This window comes from Cryptomeria japonica, chromosome 6 (genome assembly GCF_030272615.1).
Source record: "Cryptomeria japonica chromosome 6, Sugi_1.0, whole genome shotgun sequence".
NCBI classification, from domain to species: Eukaryota; Viridiplantae; Streptophyta; class Pinopsida; order Cupressales; family Cupressaceae; genus Cryptomeria; species Cryptomeria japonica.
The window spans coordinates 589,360,733-589,381,505 of NC_081410.1; the positions used below are offsets into that span (position 1 = coordinate 589,360,733).

At 35.5% G+C, this 20,773-nt stretch overlaps 1 protein-coding gene across 1 annotated transcript; it reads right to left on the minus strand.

Annotated features, from left to right (window-relative positions):
- Positions 1–3,783: 3,783 nt before the first annotated feature.
- On the minus strand, positions 3,784–5,807 carry LOC131035696 (geraniol 8-hydroxylase-like). The gene is made up of 2 exons (XM_057967436.1): positions 4,837–5,807; positions 3,784–4,463 (listed from the first exon to the last, which is right to left on the minus strand). Exons 1-2 carry the CDS (start codon positions 5,725–5,727, stop codon positions 3,831–3,833), a joined length of 1,524 nt encoding a protein of 507 aa, XP_057823419.1. The 5' UTR covers positions 5,728–5,807; the 3' UTR covers positions 3,784–3,830.
- Between the last annotated feature and the right edge of the window lie 14,966 nt (positions 5,808–20,773).

The window sequence follows — 20,773 nt, forward strand, 5'->3', positions numbered from 1 at the left end:
CCAAGGAGCACTGTGCTAGACCTAATTTCATCATGACCCTTATTGGCATAGATTACTTCAATAACATGATTATCTTCTAACTCTTTGAGCATAGAGGTTGTCGAAGGGTTGGTGATGTTAACTTCAGGGGTAAGCCCTGTAGGTGATGAGGAGTCCGAATTCTTGGGGGTTTTTGATCTGATCATCACACTTGCAGGGTTATCATTGGAGTTAGCAACATTAGCACTTCAACTAGGGTTCTCAAGTTTCTTAGCCATTTTTTTTTACCACAGAGTTTGTCAGGGTTTGAGTGGGAGCGGGTGAGCTATTATTTGTAGGGAGGGGGTAAACGCAGATGCCCGTTACTTGGCTGATAGTTGGGATAGTAGGATGGCTTTGGTTTGGGGCATTTAGGTTGCTAGTTTTCCTCCTATGCTTTCTAGAAGTGACCAACTGAAAACAGTCAGAGGGCGATTCTGGAGGACCAATTGATGGGTCAGAGGTCGGACCAAGGTGATCAGAGACAAGCGGCGAGTGATCAATGTGCATGGGTTTTATTTTTAAAGAATTGGTGGTGGGAATAGCGACTTCTTCATTAATAGGGGGTGGGGTGATGAGTGTTGAGAAATCTTGGTTCTAGGGTTCGTGGAGGCATTAGTTGAGTTGCTGTTGGGTTTATGATTTTTGCGATTAATGATTGGGCAATTTTTCCGAAGATGCCCTTCTTTTTTGCAGAGAAAGAATGCATTTAATCCTCCAAGAATTTCAATAGGGCAGACAAAGGTTTCTTCATTGACATTTAGGGATAAAGATGGTGGGATATCAATCCTCGGCTTAATCGATACAAGCGATCTGGCATCCAAGTTGGGGACAAGGCGGGTCGTTTCATCAATACAGATCATTTTTCCAAAAGGTTCTATTAACTGTGGAAGAAAACGCCAAAGGAAGGGGGGGACATCCTTGAGGATGACCCACCTAGGGGAGGATAGTGCAAGAACCTCATCACAGACCGCCTCTGGAGACCAAGCTAGGGCACGGAAGGAAGTATTTCCAACTATCTAGTATTGACACTTTAGTGCCTCCCTTTGAGCCTCGTGAGATTTAAAGAAAATAAGGTAGAGACCCTTTTGAATTTGTCTGCAAAATGATATTTTAAGCCCTAATTTTAAATTCTAGAGGTTATGAAACCAGTCATCTAAAAATTTCCTAGGTGGGCATTTCTCGACATCAACACATGCAAAGAAAATGGCCATATTACTTAACCTAGTCTTTTCCGAGGCAATTTCATTCAACATTTCCAGATTGGGCGAAATGCAGAAGGAACCCGAGATAGTGCTAGGGCACTTACCTTCCTCACTAGATCTTTCTTTGCTAAGAGCCTTAGAAAATCACACATTAGGGTTGACTCCATTTGCAAGTGGGGAGACGGTTTTGGCAAAAGATTTCTTTGGCGGAGATTTAGATTGATCTGCAGATTTAGGACTGTTAATGGCACCGCCATCCGATTCTAACTCCATAGGAAGCCAAAGATTAAGTCGCACGAGCGACCAGGTAGGTGGGGGGAGTTGCAAATTAAATGAAGTGCAGTATTAAATTTGCAAATAGAAGGAAAGAAAAGAACAGAAAAAATAGAAGTGGAGAGGAGTTTCAAACTGGGTGGAGGATAATTAACCCCTCCACAAAGATGCTGAGGTGTCCACATCACCACAGTTGCCTCGAACAACTCGCAGACAACCAGACTTAGTGCTCACAGACCCCGAGGTTCGCAGATGTCAGATTCGCCAAGTTTGTAGACCCCTTCTTTTTTGCAGACCTCAGTTTGGCGTGCAGGGTTTGATGCCAATTTTTGCCCTAATTTCTTGCCTGCTCCCTATCCATTCTTTATTTTGTTGTGTCCATCTTATCTAATGGTTTTTCTTTGATTGCTTTTCCTTCCGTCTCTCGGTGATTGATATTTTCTGCTTAATCTCCTTGCAGAGTGGGTTTTCAGTTTTAGGGTTTGTGATGTTATCGGCAGGGGTGATCTTGTTCGTGTCGCTGAATTTCGCGAGCCTTTGACCTTCTACTTTGCTATCGCGAGCCCTTGACCTTCTGCTCTCGAAATGCCTCTGCTCCCAATATAATGGAAGTGTTCTTACAGTGAATATGCACTGAAGCCCAAACACTGTCCTTGATTTTTTGTGGAATTAACTTTGTGAGGTGTATATCATACTATAAAATTGGTGTTTCTAGTTTTTTTTTACTAGAACAAAACACCTCCGATCTCCTCAAGTTATACACATGCAACCCAAAGATTGCATGACGTTGGTGCAACGACTCACATGTGGCTCTTCCTCTTCTTCTTTGTCTTCTTGTACTCAACCTAGGGAGGATTTCACTACTTTTCAAACAAACCGTTGTGCTTTCTATTCTTTGGAAAAGCAGGACACAGCCTACGAAACTAGCCCTAGAAGTTCGAATATGATCACTCTATGTAATCTTAAAAAGAATTAACATATTTTACATACATGATCCTTGCTAATCTTCATACCGAGAATATATTTAGTATCTCCCAAATTCTTTATATCAAATGTGCCAAGAAGTTGAGTGAGATCCCTATATATATATAAACTAGAAATCTATTCTTATCCATTCCTTAGTTATATATTAAGTGGCGTCAAACCTATATTTATATTAATGGTTACGATTAATCAATATAATTATTACATATAATAATAATAATAATAATAATAATAATAATAATAATAATAATAATATAATAATAATAATAATAATAATATGTATAAATATCTATTATTATTATATTGATCATATGTATAATAATACTAGCATGTATATTTAATATTATATTATATGTGATGTAGAAAGGATGCATGCAATACATCATATATTTAAATTTTTTAATATTTAATTATTTAATGTTTTTTAAAATTTAAAAAAGGATAATGTAAAGTATATCATACATTTATATTATTTAATATTTAATTATTTTCAAAGTCTAAAATAAATAGTGTACAATAGATCATATATTTATGTGTTTAATATTTTATCATTTTCAAAGTACTTGATTTTCTTGAATAATTTGAAGAAATTGTCTATACAACCATATGAAGACATTTTTATTATTTATTAAATAAATTAAAAATCAGAATATAATTTATGGTTTTAATACTTAATTATTTTCAAAGAGTAAAAGGGACGGTGTACAATAGACCATACATTAATGTTTTTAATATCTTATTGTTTTGAAATAACTTAATTTGTTGAACAATTTGAAGAAATTGTCTATATAGTCATATGAATAGCCCTGACAAGACATTTTTATCATGTATTAAATAAATTGAAAATCAGAATATAATTTATGTTTTTTTAATTTTATTATTTTCAAAGTTAAAAGAAATCAATAAACAATACATTTATGTTTTTCATAATTTATTATTTTCAAAGTACTTGATTTTCTTAGAACATTTTGAAGAAATTGTCTATGTAGCCATAAGAATAGCACCTGGCAAGACATTTTTATCATTTAATAAGAACCTGAAACAGGTGCTATTCATATGGCAGCATAGATGTAATCCAACTTGAAGCCCAAAAATGACACAAACTTTCTCATCCAATCAGATTCGCAATAATTCATTTTTAAATTTAAATAAATATTTGATTCCAGAAAAAATACTTTGCTTCTCATTCACTAACAGATGCAAGATACAACTATTAATTCTGTTAATAATTTGGAATACAATAATCTCTCGTGTGGACAGGTAGCAAAAACTAGCTTTCTACGTAAGAAAGAGTTCTGTGCATGCAAAGTAGCTATACTAACGAGGAAAACAACAAATACCTAGCTGATCCTAATACAAATGGTGGGGCAGGTGTGGTGTGGGAATAGCATGCAGGTCTGTGGCCTTCTTTAATGCAGATCCAAGTTCGTCACTCATGTCCAGATTCTCCCCATGCATTTCATCAGGCAGTCTCCACTCAAAAGACTGAGCAAGTGAGGCCAAAACCAGATGAACCATCCGATGAGCCAAAGGGAGTCCCATGCATATTCTTCTTCCCGATCCAAAAGGCAACAGCTCAAAATCCTGTCCTTTGTATTCCATCTTACTCATCTCCCCCTCAAGAAATCTCTCTGGCATAAATTTGATGGGCTCTTTCCAGATTGAAGGATCCCTTCCGATTGCCCACACATTTACAATGATCTGGCTGTCTTTGGGTATTGTGTACCCTGCTACCTCGCAAGAGTTTTCTGCCTTGTGCGGAACCAGCAATGGAATGGGTGGGTGCAAACGGAAAACTTCTTTCACTACTGCATGAAGATAAGGCAATTGATCTATGTCACTTTCCTCTACTCTTCTGTTACTACCAACTACCTCTTCCAGTTCTTGTTGGACTCTTTGCATTGTGTGTGGATTGCGGATGAGTTCTGCCATTGCCCATTCTATTGTCGTAGCAGTGGTGTCACTACCAGCCATGAACAATTCCTGCAACCTCATTAATGCCACTCATTTAAGTAAACTCTAAAATTGCACACAAAAGTATTTGAGTGAACTACTTTGTAAATTCTTTTCTATTGCACGCTAATCAAAAAATTCTAGAGGATATAAAACAAAGAACCCGTCAACTGAGTTCTACAGGTGAAATGGATATAAAACAAAGAACCTATTTTCTCATTTCTTCACACTTTTCATTTCTTCATACTTTTTATTTGTCATTTTAATGATGGATAATGGAATGTGATCTAAAATGTTGATGTAAAAAATTCATACACAATCTAATCTGGAAACATTCTAGATTAATATATCATGAATTGTGGAAACTTGATATCTATTATGAATTAGAAAGTTTAATACTTACAAAAATTAGAGCTCTGATATTTGTGACAGTCAAATCAGGGCCACTGAAATCCAGCAGGACATCCAAGAAATCCTTGTCTTCTGCTTTCTCTTTTTCAATGCTTTTGCTTCTCTTGGCCAGCCGGTCCTGTATGTATACGTCTAGAAACTTGTGAACTTTTCTAAAATTTATGGCCATCTGTCGACACAGACGCTGAGGATCCAGAAACGCAAGAAATGGGAAAAAATCTGCAACATTTGGTGTTCCCGCCAACTTCATGGACAGTGAAAAAGCATCCTTGAACTCCACAGAGTCTGGATTTTTGGGATCAAACACGCTTGTACTGAAGATCATGTTGCCCAACAGATTGAGACCCGTGTAGAACACTGTATGTGAAATATTCACACTCTTTCCTCTCTCCTCAAAAATTAGTCGAATGGTTCGGAAAATCTCCTCTTTTCTTAGATGCTGCAGAGATTGGAGTCTCTTGACAGTCATGAGCTCAGTGCTGGAAATACGCCTTAGCTTTTTCCAGTGAGGACCATAGTCAGCCCAGCCTATTGATGACTTGTGCTGATCAAGGGTTTTGGCTGCTTGTAAAACCCATCTCCCAGCAAGATTGTGATCTTGGGTTTTGAGAACCTCTTTGGCCATGGCAGGAGAAGTGACTACCATTACAGTTTTCAGACCTAGATGGAGAGTCATAAGAGGGCCATATTGCTGAGAAAGTGCCAGCAGAACTTCAGTGGCCTTTCCTCCACCCAATTGAAGAAGATTTCCTAGTAATGGCAAAGGTGGAGGTCCAGGAGGAAGGCAAGGCTGGGAATTATCCTTCCCTAATGTCTTGAACAAGAAATACACAATCACACTGCCAATCACAACAGAAAACCAAGGAATGTTTTGGAAATCCATCACAGGACTACTCTTGCCCTAGAGCTGTGAATCAGTTTTCTAAGCTTTGGCAGGATTGAAAGATAACAATTCCTAGCTCAATTACACTTTGGTAGGAGAATGAGTGAAGAGAATAGACTCCACTCCATTTAAATATTTGAAATGAGGGTTGCCCACATTGAGGTGGTCAAGAGTGGAAATAGTCTCCATTCTCGAAGGATAGAAATCCTTTCTTATCGTTTTCCCTGAGCTGCACATCTGTTATCATATGACAAACAACGCCAGGAAGGTTTGATTTTTGCAGCCCACGACGCCACATTATTTGACTTGACTACAAAGCTTGACGATTCATGTGATCTTAGATAAAAATTACGATACCCGAAGAAAACGCACACCTCGCTTGTGTCATTTATCTGGCATTTACAAAATTGGTTTCAATATTAAAATCTTTATATAATCAAACGATTCTGTAAATTGTTTTATCTTGGTCCATTCAAAACAATATTCACTCGAGAAAGATATACAGCACGCATTTGTGTGGACCAATCAATAAGGCTAAAACCATAGTGGTAGACAAGAATGAAACCTGACTTCTAATCACCCACCATTCAAAACAATATTCACTCGAGAAAGATATACAGCAAGCATTTGTGTGGACCAATCAATAAGGCCAAAACCATGGTGGTAGACAAGAATGAAACCTGACTTCTAATCACCCACATTAGCAATCCAATCTGAGTCAATGAAGCCCATGACTTGGGAAGCTTCTCGTATGAATTGAATGTTAAAATATGTAGGGTCGTGAATATGTTGTAGTTAATCACCGAATATCATCATTTACTTCTCTACTCCTTGTAGCACATTTTATTTGTGATTTCTTTTCCACGATCACATACATTTTAGTCCTTTTGAAAAATAAATCCATTTCATAATCTTTCTTGTAGATTTTTTTATGCATATCATAGTCGTATTTAATACTTTGTTAATGCTATCCTTTGTTTTGTTGGGTACATACGAAAGGAATCGGTAGGCATTTTTGATGAAATTATAAAAAGAAGAATTTAGAAGTTCTGATTGCAGCAATAGAACATACGAAAGGAATAGGGAGGCATTTTGAATAAAATATAAAAAGAAGAGTTTAGAAGTTCTGATTGCAGCAATAGAAGTTTATATAGCAAACAAATAGGGCAGTCTTTGTAATCAATGTATGAGAAAAAACAGGGCAAAATGAATGTGGCTGTAATCAACCAGGAGAGGACAGGACATGGGATATGTTTTGCAGCTCTCTTTTCAAATCAGATTGTATGTCTCTTTTCAAACCAGATTGTATGTCTTTTTTATATATGAATATATAAAAGAATATATAAAAAAATTGCAACAGTCTTGCTCTAGCTTTATCTCACTAGTCTTTGTTTTCTCTATTATTATTGTCCTCTGCCTTTAGCATAGAATATATCATAAAATATGTTTGGTTTCTTTCTAGCGATTCTCATGAAGATCCTAAGAGAATTAAAAGACTAGCACTTGCACCAATTCAGGTGCAATAGTTACGTCAATAGTGAAATATACTTTGAGTTTTATAATAGAGGGCTGAAGGATCGTAATTGTTTACAATATAAGTGATTTGATCTTGACATGTAAGAGAAATTGAATATGAATGTATGCAACCTAATTTAAATCAAAAAATTATGCAAAATGTTTTTGTTATTTGAAATGCTTTTACAATATATGTTTACAATAAACACAAGAGAGGAGAGAGGTGTTACATCAAATCCATTTGTTGTTACATCAATTTTCATGTATCAAAAATATGTACAAATTTTCCTATTATGAATTTCAAGAGTGTTTAGAATTATTCATCCTTTTCGTGTCCTTAAAAGTCTGTTTAGCTTCTTTTCTCAAAGATGTTGAACAAATGTTTCATTATAATAAAAAATAATTCTATTGTTGGGCAATCCTTCTATCACATACTGAAGAATGTGATCATCCACAATGATAGTGATTGGTGTCCCCAAGAACATCATAGCATGTGTACAACAAAAGTATCTTGCAATGTGGCCATGAGAAGTAGGACTAAATTGATTTTTTTTTTTGTATTATCTGTGTCATTAACTTGTTGTGGGCTACTTGACATGGGGCAAGTATATTCTCTCAAACATATGAATGATCCAAGCATAATTTCTCTCAAAGCTATAAAGTGGTTATGCTTGTTTGATAATGATGCTTTGTATTTATGAACTTATTTCTTTGAATGCTAGATAATTGATGATGTCTAATATATAATAAATTTTAAATTTCTATTCAAAACAATCCTCTAAACTTAAAATTTTTCTTTATTTAACATCATAATTATATTGCTCTAGTAATTTTTTTGAAAATAAACATTTTTAATATTTTTTATAAATAGTAAATTTATATTTATGATGTTGAATGATAATAAATGAAATGATAATTTTTGTCTTACTTCTTTTTAAGTATATAAATAATCTTTTAATTGCTGAGATAATGCTAAGTATATTTCTATTTACTAGTGTTATGCATTTTTATGATTGATGAATGATAAAACTTATCTAATGAATAGTTTTGCGGTATTTATTAAGTATTCATTAAAGATAAATTAAAAAATAATTGAATTTAATATTTATTATCAAGTTAAGTTGGTAAAAATTTTATGTTTGAAGATTTTTAAAAACTCATAGTATATAGTTCATAGATTATTATTTATTTAAAAAAAGTATAAAAACATGTGCTTCATAATTATCCATATCTCTTAATAACAACTACTTTTAATTTAAAACTAATAACATTAGTGTTTTAGTATAATATCCAATTTTCACCAAATCAAATTAAATTTAAAAAAAAAGTAATGTGTATATCACATTCAATTTTCTATAACTTCTCTTGCTACATTTTTTAAAGATTATGTAGATAATTCATTCAATTTATTAAATATAAAAATATTCAAGTATTTTTATTGAAGATCTTTCCATTATGGTGTACTACTAAACATGTTGATGGGGAATAAAAATTTAGATCGTTTAAAAATGGATGTACCTATTCATCACCACCATCTTATTCATCTTAGATCTAGATTGGTGGATCCGTACGACATATGTAGCTCAATATTTCTATTATGTTGCTTCAATAAATTAGAGGAGGATAGAGCCCCATCTAGGAGGCCTAGAATCTGATCGGAATCTAGATCTAGTAGATTCCTCTCCTCCTCAATGTAATGGTTTAACCCTAACCTTAATTTTCTCACCATTACATTTTGTTGAACCCAACCTCTTGCACCTTAATTTATGATTTGTAATCTCAGATTTGATTGTTTATTCAATTTCAAATTCAAAATTACAATAACAAGTTTTATTTTTAATTGAATTACTTAAATTTATAGGTTAATATAATACAAACCCTATTTTAAAATTCTAAATTTGAACTTGTAGGTTGCATAATTTGGATTCATTGTCTCAGATGTGATTGTTTGTGCATTTTAAAATTCAAATTTGCACTCCTAGATCTCATTTTCAATTTAATTACATAAATTTTGAGGATAAATTCAAAAAACCCCTAATTTATAATTCTAAAATTCACTTGTGGGTTGCATAATTTTTTAACTCTATTTTCAGATCTGAGCTTTATGACATGTTATGCTATGATTTAAAGGCATTTATCTTTCAAATTCATAAATCAAATTCCTTATGTAATTCGTTGATCAATCACTTTTACAAAATTTTGCATTGTTTAATCACAATCTTCAATTTGTGCATTCAAATTTCCCTCCTTTGTGCGTGATTTTTTCTTACCATTAGTCCTACCTACAATATTCCCATAAGAAGAAGTTGTAGAATTAAGGATTCCCAAGGTTTAATTACTGAGGATATGGATCCTAATTTGGATAACTTATTTCATGAGAATGTTGGTACTTACTCCAACCTAACAAATGATGTCATTTATCCCCATTATTTTTATAATTTTCATGATGAGGATGAATCACTAACTAGGATTACCATTGACAGTTGGAAAAGATTCATAATGAATTTGAAAATCTTCAATAATGGATGTGTCAACAATACCCAAAAAGTCATGCAATCCCATTGATTGAAGGGTTAAAAAGAATGCTGCATAGTGATAAAATTGGCATTGATTTGGTGTGTGGTCTTTCTCATATTGTTGACACTAATATCTATGTAGGGGAAAAAGTGAGACAAAGTATGGAAACCCTAATCCCACTCCCATACACACTCATGGAATACGAAAGAGCCTAGGGAGGAAACACGCGTTGACTACTTCTTATGAGAAAGAGAGAGTTGTGGATTACTTCTTAGGTTTTCTATTCCTTTGTTGTAAATGAGAGAGAGGAATACTGCACAATGCAATCTAACCTAGAAAGCAAGTGAGCAAGCAAACCCTAATCTGAGAATGCAGATCAAAGAACAACTAATACACTGCTGAAAAGTACAGATCAGAAGGCAAAATCAGAGATGCACCTGTGTCTGAAATCTAAGCAGGAATGTCCGGGACCAAGGTGCCACGCCACTATCCTGGTTCTGCAATTCTGGAGCTAAAACTGATATGAGGGATTTTGAGACCTACAAAGTGTTGTTCTGCCAAGTCTTGCTGACAGAGGGAAGGACCATGGTGCCATGCCATTGTCCTGGGAAGGACTAGGGAGCCACACCCCCATCCTTGGGGTTTTTTCCAAGACCTACAACCTAGAACTATCCCTATGTGCTCTTCCGGTCCTGAAACTTCCAGTGATGCTCGGATCCGAACTTGTACCTGAAGCTGAAAAAAGGGGTTTAGGGTGGCTATATAGGATTTTTCCTTAGTCAAACCCCCATTTTTGTGATTTCCGCCTCCACTAATAGCCTATAATGTAATGAAAATGTGTGTGCAAGAACCTTGTGTGTGTGCAAGTTCTCAATAATTAAAGTGAACAACCTAGAGCAACCCTAAAGAGTAAACCCTAATTGCTTATAATTGACAAAGTAAATTTTCTAAATCCACAATGTAAAGTGATCTAAAGCATGAATATTAATCAAAATTAATCTTATGCAAAGACATGAAAACAACATGAAACCATACCGAACCCTAAGGGAGAGGTACAAGCCAATCATCAGTCGATGATCTCCTATTATTCATCTACAACTTCAAAGCCCCAAATTGATAAAATTATGCTTGATGAATGTTTGATGGATGAATGTTGACTATTGTTGAAGACTTCAAAGATCTACTCTTTCGCTGCAAAGAAGGCTCTAATACTCCAAAAACCTGCTCTTAGATTCTTAGAAGAAGACCTCTTCAAATGAAGAAAGAGAGCTCTTAAGTATGAAACCCTAGATCTTAATTTCATGTTTAGGCCAAACTAGGATTTGAATTTCCCACTGATATTTTGGGTTTAAGCATTATTGTATCATAGGATTGTGCTCTCAAAATTTCAGGGGAAAACCCGCGGACCATGTGCATTCTCACGACAGTCCGACTAACTTTTCACCAAACTTTTAGGGGCCATTAGATATAATGATATTAGAGTGCATCCCAAAGTTACAACTAATTTTGAGATGTTTTGATATGCGAAATTGGGCCTAAACGGTCAAAATAAGACATGATTAGGAATTATGATTAAATTATTCATTGAAGGAATAAGATGAAAAGGGGCACACTTAGGGTAAAGGGCCCAACTTTATAATAATAAATGACATTATATTTAATTTAATTAATTAATTAAATGATTAAAGGAGAATTAGAAATGCAAGATGCAAGACACACTAAGGTGGGTGCTAACCTAAGTGTCAAATTCTACCACCCTAGCAAGGGTGTACAATTTATGACACTACATTTAGCCCCCACTTTAGCGGTCATATGAAACTACATGCATATGAAAGCTAAATTACAGAAAAGTAAACATCATTTGAAAAAGGATATATCCATAAGTTGTTGGACGAAGCCCCCAATGGTATCTGTAGTACACAGTTAGGAACCACACCCTACAAAACCACATGTTAGATCACAAAATCACCTAATGCTTACTGAGAAAGGTGATGAAATTTGAGGGTAGCTATATGCCCCCCTTATTTTGACTTTCTTATTAGTGAGGTGAAACAAGGTATCATGTTTTCCACAATGAATTGTGATAAAGATTTTAATGAAGAAAGTTCACAACAAGGCTTGATTACTCATCCAAGCACATTATGGAACTAACATGGACTAAGAGGGCAAACTCACAATTCCAATTCCATCAACGGTGTGAGAATCGGAGCTTCCTAGCTCCAGATATGATAGATTGAAGAAAAGTGCATTAATTAGGGTTTTAACTTAAAAACATAGTCAAAAAGTGCATAACACATAAATATGAAAGTGACACCTTCATTTGTCACTTTCTAATTTTTTAATACTTTTCATTGCAAAGGAGCCCACATACAAGCCATCATGCCTTGATGGCGACCTGAGTGACCTACATGGATGGAGATCCTGCGCCAGTCCATTCTTGTCGGCTGACCACTCGACGAGGTGAGTTTACCTTCCATTGATTGCATTTGACTTTTTCATGTTTTTTTAGTTTTTAATAATGATGATGTCATCGCCGAGTTTGGGTTGGGACCTTCCCTTTGGACACCTAGGGGTCCTAGGGCATCATGGTCCCAAGGGGGCGCCATGGTCCCCTCTGGGCGCCATGGTCCCTTCTGGGCATCATGGTCCCAGTAGGGCACCATGGTCCTTGTAGGGTGCCCTAGTCCTTGTTCGGGGTGACCAACGATGACATAGGATTAGGCGATGAAGGATAGAACCAATAGAATGATTGCATTAATTAGATGATGATAGATTGTTGATCGATTACTGATGATAGATTGCCTTGCATTTTGCAGACACTACCATACATCCCTGAGCGTATTGTCAGTCTCACCTTTCGGAGCCTTCAGGAGAAGATCTCGAGGTTGACCACAAGAGAGAGGGATTTGCTACACGCAGTGGGCCTGTGGGATGCAATGACCATGTCTGCCATCTGATTCTATTTTGTGATGCTGATGGCACTAATGAAGAGGTAGGATGCAGACACCTCAACATTCTCACTACCTGTGGGGGAGATGACAGTCACCCTTGAGGATATATACTATATTTTGTGCCTTCCCATTAGAGGAGATACCGTGAGATACTGATCTGATCGGACATAGGAGGATTATAGGAGAGAGCAAGTATATGTTGTGGGGAGAGTGATACGCAGCAAGATGAGGGGTCACATTATGGTTAACTGGCTCCTACACCCTACTAGCCAGGTTCCATTGGTGAGGTGATTCATAATTGTGACCCTTGCATTAGCTATGTGCCCTAATGGGCATGACACACATATGCAGGGTGTAGGTCCCTGGGACAACTAAGAGGGGGGGGTGAATCAGTTGTCTAATAAATTCAAACCAAAATCTTATTAACCAACTTAATGCTTAATATCGGTAAGATAGTTAATTGTGCCGGTAAATAGTGTTAACAGGAAATGCTGTATCGGTAAGAATTAATGCATAAAACATAAGCACAAAGTCAACCACAACACATGACACAAATATTTGTACGTGGAAACCCTGTAAGGGGAAAAACCACGGTGGGAAACCTTACCCACAATCAGATGATACTTCTACAGATAGTAAGTGTACAAAGAGGGGTTTGCACATGCAGAAAGGCCAACAGCCTAGAGTTCACTGCTCAAACACAAATGGGAGTCACACTAACTATAGTTGGATGGTTAAATCCAATGAGAATGTACTTCACAAAATAGCATCTTCATATGCTAGATTCAGTATCGGTGTAATGCTGATATGCTTCTACAAAAACCTAACTTCACCTTCAAATGATGTCTTCATGTATATCTCTGCTTGATCTCACATATATCCTTCCTTAAATCTTTTTCGCATTCCCCACTTGATCTTACAAATAAGATCTTACATTTATACCATACCCTAAGACCAATTTTAGTAGGTCGGCTCTACAAGCTATTACAATAAATTTTTTTACAAATAATACAATATCCGATGCAATAACCGATTGAACATGTCAGCTTAATGCTTTTATAACAATAATAAATCATCTTCATAGTGTGCCATGCTAATCTGGAAAAGATAAACCTGTCGGTGTAACCCTAGATAACCTGGACCTATTTGCCGGTAAAAGCAAATATGAAAATAAGAATATACCAATGATATTACTTCAAGGAAAAGTGTCCACATGATGTCTTCGACATTACCAAGTGTCTTCCATGTCATTGCAAGTACCGCTGAACATTATATCCTGCTGGTTAACCATATACCAGTGATTGTTCGAACAGTTTACTGATTGCCGGCGAATGTTGCTGGATCTCCAAAGTAGGTGTATTTAGTAGGTGTTGACATCAATGACAAAACCATACCAAAATACCAACAATCTCCCCCTTTGGCATTGATGGCAACACAAGATGGAAAAACCATCAAAGTGCCAAAATAGAAATGCCAAGTACAAAAACTAATTCTCCCCTTGGGAGTAATATGTGTTTATACAAGGATTTATTTACAATACCAATCTCTCCTCAAAAAGATAATGCATTTTTCCATATATTTTTCCTTAATGTTTTTCCATATATCTCTCCTCCTTTGACATCAAATGCCAAAGTCACAAAAAGGTCAAGTTCATACAAAATACCAACCGATTCAATATACCAACTACTCCCCCCTGAGAAGTAGCTTCCTCATCAAATACTGGAATAAAAGATTTGTCCATTTAATTCTGTCGGTTGATGACAATCATCAACTGTCTAAGTCTCTACCGATGGAGGTAAGACTTTGAGCTGATCTCTGAGATACTCAAAAGTTTCCTTTTGCAAAGGTTTTGTAAAAATATCTGCAAGCTATTCTTTAGTATTCACATAAACCAGTTTTATTTCCTTTTCTTCAACTTTTTCCCTTAGAAAATTCAGTTTGATAGAAACATGTTTTGTTTTAGAATGTAATACTGGATTCTTAGATATATCAATTGCTGTAGTGTTATCACAATATATAGTAATAGGTTCCTTGCATTTTACCTTTATGTCTTTCAACATTTGCTTAAGCCAAAGTACCTGTGTACAGTTTGTTGCTGCTGCAACATATTCTGATTCTGTTGTTGATAAAGATGTACAACTCTATTTCTTACTTAACTAAGAAACTAATCTCTTTCCAAGAAAGAATGCTCCTCCAGTGGTTCTCTTTCTATCATCCACATCTCCTACCCAATTTGCATCTGTGTATGCATATAGATCAAAATTTTCATCTTTAGGATACCATAATCCAAGATTTACTGTGCCTTGTAATTACTGGAAAATCCTTTTTACTACTGATTCATGATTTTCCTTGGGATTACTCTGAAATCTAGAAACTATACATACTGCATTCATAATATCAGGTCTGGTTTGTGTCAAATACAGTAAACCTCCTATCATAGATTTGTATCTAGTTGGATTAACAGGTGTAGATTCATCCCTTTGAGATAATTTGTCATTTGTAGTCATAGGTGTGCTTACCGGTTTAGAGTTCTCCATCCCAAATTTCTTGAGTAGTTCTTTCAAGTACTTAGATTGACTCAAAAATATGCCTTTATTAGTTTGTAAATCTGCAATCCTAAAAAGAATTTTATTTCTCCAGTCATAGACATTTCAAATTCATGCTACATTTTAAGGGAAAATTCTTTGCATAATCCATCTTCTCCTCCAAAGATTATATCATCAACAAATACTTCCATAATCAAAATGTCATCATTAGTTACTTTGTAATATAAATTTCTATCTGCATTTCCTTTAGTAAAACCAATTTTTAAAAGATATTTATCCAATCTTGCATACCAGGCTCTTGGAGCTTGTTTTAGTCCATATAGAGTTTTTCTTAATCTGCAAACCATATCATTGTTATCTGTCAAAGAAAATCCATCAAGTTGTTCAATATAGACTTCCTCTTCAATATCTCCATTCAAAAATGCACATTTAATATCCATTTGATAAACTTTGTAATCCTTGTGAGTTACAAAGGCCAAGAATAATCTAACTACCTCAATTATGGCTACCAGTGCAAAGGTTTCATTATAATCAACTCCTTTCTGAGAATATCCCTTACACACCAGTCTTGCTTTATTCCTGACAACCTTACCATCTTCATTGAGTTTGTTTCTAAATACCCATTTGGTTCCAATTACATTTTTATTTTCAGGCCAAGAAACTAATGTCCAAGTATTATTTTTCTCAATTTGTCCTAATTCTTCTTCCATAGCTTTAATCCAAAATTTATCTTCACATGCCTCATTGATAGATAATGGTTCAATTTGAGAAATAAGACATACTTCTTCATTTGCCAATCTTCCTCTTGTCATGACTCCTTTAAATTTGCTTTCAATTATTTGATCTTCAGAATGATTCAGTCTTACATACCGGGGTGTCTTAGTCTGTTGTTGTTCTTCAATTACTATGGTATCCTCTGATGATACCAGAGTAATTGGATCATCATTCTGTACTGGTGGATTTGCTGTTGGTTCATTTGTCATAATTTTTGTTACCGGTTCAGAGTCTATATACCTTGAAGTTCCTCTGAATTGTTCATCAATCTTTACATTTGTACTCTCAACAATTTTCTGTAATCTTTTATTAAAGCATCTATAAGCTTTACTCTTAGAAGAATAACCAAGAAATATTCCTTCATCACTTCTCAGATCAAACTTGCCAATATACTCATCTCTTCTAATATAACATTTACTTCCAAAAATTCTGAAATACTTAAGAGTAGGAGTATTACCAAACCATAGTTCATGAGGGGTTTTACTGGTTTCACCTTTGATGTGAACTTTGTTGAATGTATAGATAGTAGTGCTTACTGCCTCTCTCCAGTACACATGTGGTAGATTTGCTTCTGATAACATACTTCTTGCTGCATCCAAAATAGTTCTATTTTTCCTTTCAACAACTCCATTCTATTGTGGTGTCTGAGGTGCTGATAACTGTCTTTTGATTCCATTTACTTCACATAATGTATTAAAATCTCTAGATGTGAATTCTCCTCCTTGATCTGATCTTAAACATTTAATTTTCTTACTAGTTTCATTTCAACCATTGCTTTGAATAGTTTGAACTTCCCAAGTGCTTCTGATTTTTCCCTAAGAAAAGTAACCCAGCACATTCTAGAATAATCATCAATAATTAGCATGAAATATCTATCACCTTGTAAGCTTTTAGTTCTAGCCGGACCACATAAATCAGTGTGAATTAAATCAAGAGCATTATTGGATTTTTCTGGAATACTTTTGAAACTAGTTCTAACTTGTTTTCCAAATTGACATTCCTTGCAAATTGTATTATGAGGTTTCATAATTTTAGGTAGATCTCTAACTGCCTTAGAAGTACTGATTTTTACCATGCAATCAAAATTTACATGACATAGTCTTTTATGCCATAGCCAACTTTCATCTATATGTGCAATTAAGCATGCCTTTTCACTATTATTCAAATGAAAGATATTACCTCTAGTCTGATTACCGGTTGCAATTTCCAAACTAGTTCTATTCATGATTTTGCATTTTCCATTTTTAAATTGTAACTGAAAACCTTTCTCAACTAATTGACCAACACTTAACAGATTATGTTTTAATCCTTCAACATAGTAAACATTGTGAGTGTTATGCTTACCATCAAGAGATATTGAACCCTTACCTTTGATTGAACAAGCTTTGTCATCTTCGAATCTTACTAAACCTTCATTATATTCTTGAAAGTTCAAGAATTTGCCTTTGTCTCCAGACATGTGATGTGAGCATCCTGAGTCAATAATCCATTCATCCTTTGATTCAACTTTAACTGCTAGGGCTTGTTCTACCGGTTGAGCAATAGGTACCGGTTGATCTTCTGTTATAGCAACAAAGACCCATCCGTTGTCTGCTGGATCCTCATCAGAATCATCAGTCACACCTTCATCAGCAATGTAACAAGATTTATCTTTGTTTTTCTTAAATTTGTATCTCTGATATTCAGGATTAGGTTTGTATGTCCTTCTAGCTTCTTCTCTTAGTCTAGCATGTCTATTAGGGCATCTTGAAGCCATATGACCAATCTTATTGCAGTTGAAACATTTAAAGGGTGCTTTACCTTCATACTTACTTCCAATTGGACCTTTTGGCATTTTTCTTGCAAATAGTGCTTCAAGTTCTTCAAGCTCTTCATTCTCCTTCCTGGTTTCTTCAAGTTCTCTTGCATAAAAGGCTCTCTAGTCTGATTTGTCAAAAGATGGAGCAGATGATGTTGATGCTTTGAAGGCCAAATCAGTTTTTATAGTAGCAACAGGACCAAATTCCTCAATTTCAAAAGCTGAAAGTTTTGCAATCAATGTATCCCTAGTTACTGATGTATTAGGCATTGTTCTCAACTCATTAATAGCAGTAACCTTCATTTTATATGCCAGTGGAAAACCTCTTAAGATTTTTGAAACAATCTCATCTTCACTCAAGGCTCCTCCACAACATTTGATACCTAAAACAATTTCATTTACTCTTTCCATAAAAGCAGAAATTCTTTCATCTTCTTCCATTTTCAGATGTTCATACCTGACTTGGAAGCTTTCAAGTTTTGCAATTTTGACTATGGAATCCCCTTCATTCAGTGTTTCCAAATGATCCCAAATAGCTTTTGCAGTAGATCTATCTGATAATCCCATGATTTGTTGATCTGATAATGCACTCAAAAGTGCTTCTCTTGCTTTGCAATCATTTTCTTCATCTTTACCTAAAGTAATAGGAGCAGGCTGACCATCTACAGCAGTAGTATAACCATTCTTAGTAACTTCCCAGATGTTTTTACCAATGCAATTCAGATGTGTCTCCATTCTGATTTTCCATATTCCATAGTTGGTTCCATCAAGTTTAGGACTATCCTTTCTAAAATAATTAGTAGACATTGGATCTCCTCAAGTTGTTAAACTTCTGCAAAAAAAGAGGACTAGGCTCTGATACCAATTGTAGGTCCCGGGGACAACTAAGAGGGGGGGTGAATCAGTTATCTAATAAATTCAAACCAAAATCTTATTAACCAACTTAATGCATAATATCGGTAAGATAGTTAATTGTGTCGGTAAATAGTGTTAACAGGTGTTTATGGTGAAAATGGATAACAATAATAACAATATTGAAAGGCTAAATGAATTCAACCACCAAACCCTAGCCTAACAATCAACAAAGATCCACCATAACATATGAAGATTACCTAAGACAATACAAATCAAATGAAATCACAAAGATTATACCATCACATGCCCAATAGGGTTTTGATCTCCATTCTTCCTATCTCCATTGATCTCGCTTGATATATTTGCTCTCAGATTTTTATATGCACAAGAGCTCAACAAAGAACGGAATGTGGTTGCAAGTAGGATCATAGTGTAGTCAATTGCATAAAAGATCATTAGGGTTTGATAATGAAGGAGGCATCTCCTTAAATAGAAGACACAATATGAAATGGAGGGATAAGATTGAGAGGGTAGGTAAAGGAAATACCAAAATAATGAAAGAGGTAGGTAGTGTATGAATTAAGAGATGAATGACATGTGTCATGGGTAGAAAAAGCTAATGAATTAATTAAATAAATAAATATTTATTTAATTATAGAAGAAGTAGGATAATTAAATAAATAAAAATATTTATTTAATTTAGGAAAGGGATAATTTAAATAAATAAATGTATTTATTTAAATGAGAAATAAGGCTAGAAGAGGATAAATGAATTAATTAAATAAATAAAGATTTATTTAATTAATAGAAGAATTAAGCTTAGATAATTAAATAAATAAAATATTTATTTAGTTAGACTGGACAATTTTAGGTGTCTACATTTTGCCCCTCTTTGAGACAATGCAGCTTGTCGCGTTGTTTCAAAGAAGATAAGATGAATTGATACAGAGTTGCCCCAGGATGGGAATAATATGCCCCCTCGAGAGATTGGATGAAAATGTCTGAAAAGATTGCAGACAATCTCTCGATAAGAAAGAAATGCTAGAATGGATAGACTGAATAAAGTGACAGAGTCACGGAATGAAGAAGACTGACTCAGGAAATGGAGGTGAGGGCTAGGGTAGGCTATAAGATAGACCACGGGCAAAAGACATCCTCATTGTCATCTACACCTTCACGAGATCACAGTGCAGAGCAAGAAAAAGAGCAGCAGCAGTCAGCAGCGATGGCCTTCATACATAGATTCGACCGCGTTCGACGATTTCAGAGGCCAGCAGAGGCAAGAGAGCCGGTAAGTACCACCAAACCTCCTCGTACTTTGACGCATTCAATTTTGTCATTAATGCATGCTAGTTAGCAATAAATGCACTTAGGAATAGGGTACCAAAAAAAAGTGCAAAAACGTGCAACCACATCTGCGTCGGTGCCAGGCGCGTCTGTGTTCGACAGGCGCATCTGTGTCGGTGCCAGGCACGTCTGTGTCTGGAATCGCGTTTGTGTCGCATGCGGGTGCATCTACGTCCTTAAGGGGCGTTTGTGTGCCAAAGTCGCGTATATGAATGATTTAGGCATGTTTATGTCAAACAGGCGCGTCTGTGTTGTTTAGGCGCGCTTGTGCAGTCTATAGGCGCGTTTGTGAGTTAAAAGCGCGTATATGTCAAAAAATGCAAGGTTTTGGTCTTCTAGGTCAAATCGGTAGTTCTGTGATGAACATACGCTGTCGATTGGATAAGCTGCTGAGAGGATACACTCAAGCAAGTCCTCGAGGAAGAGTAGGATAGATCAAGGCACTTTGTGATGAACAAGGAGCACCAAGATAGAGTACTTTGTGATGAACAGGGAGTACCCAGAGTATGAGCAGCACTTTGTGATGAACAGGGAGTGCAAATGTGAGTAACACTTTGTGATGAACAGGGAATGTCACACACGTAGTACTTTGTGATGAACAGGGAGCACTACTAGGATAGAAGCAACACTTTGTGATGAACAGTGAGTGTCACTGAGATAGATAACCATATGCATTGAGATAGCGAGTAGCATTTTGTGATGAACAGTGAATGCCACCCTGACTGACATGATTGATTTGCTTG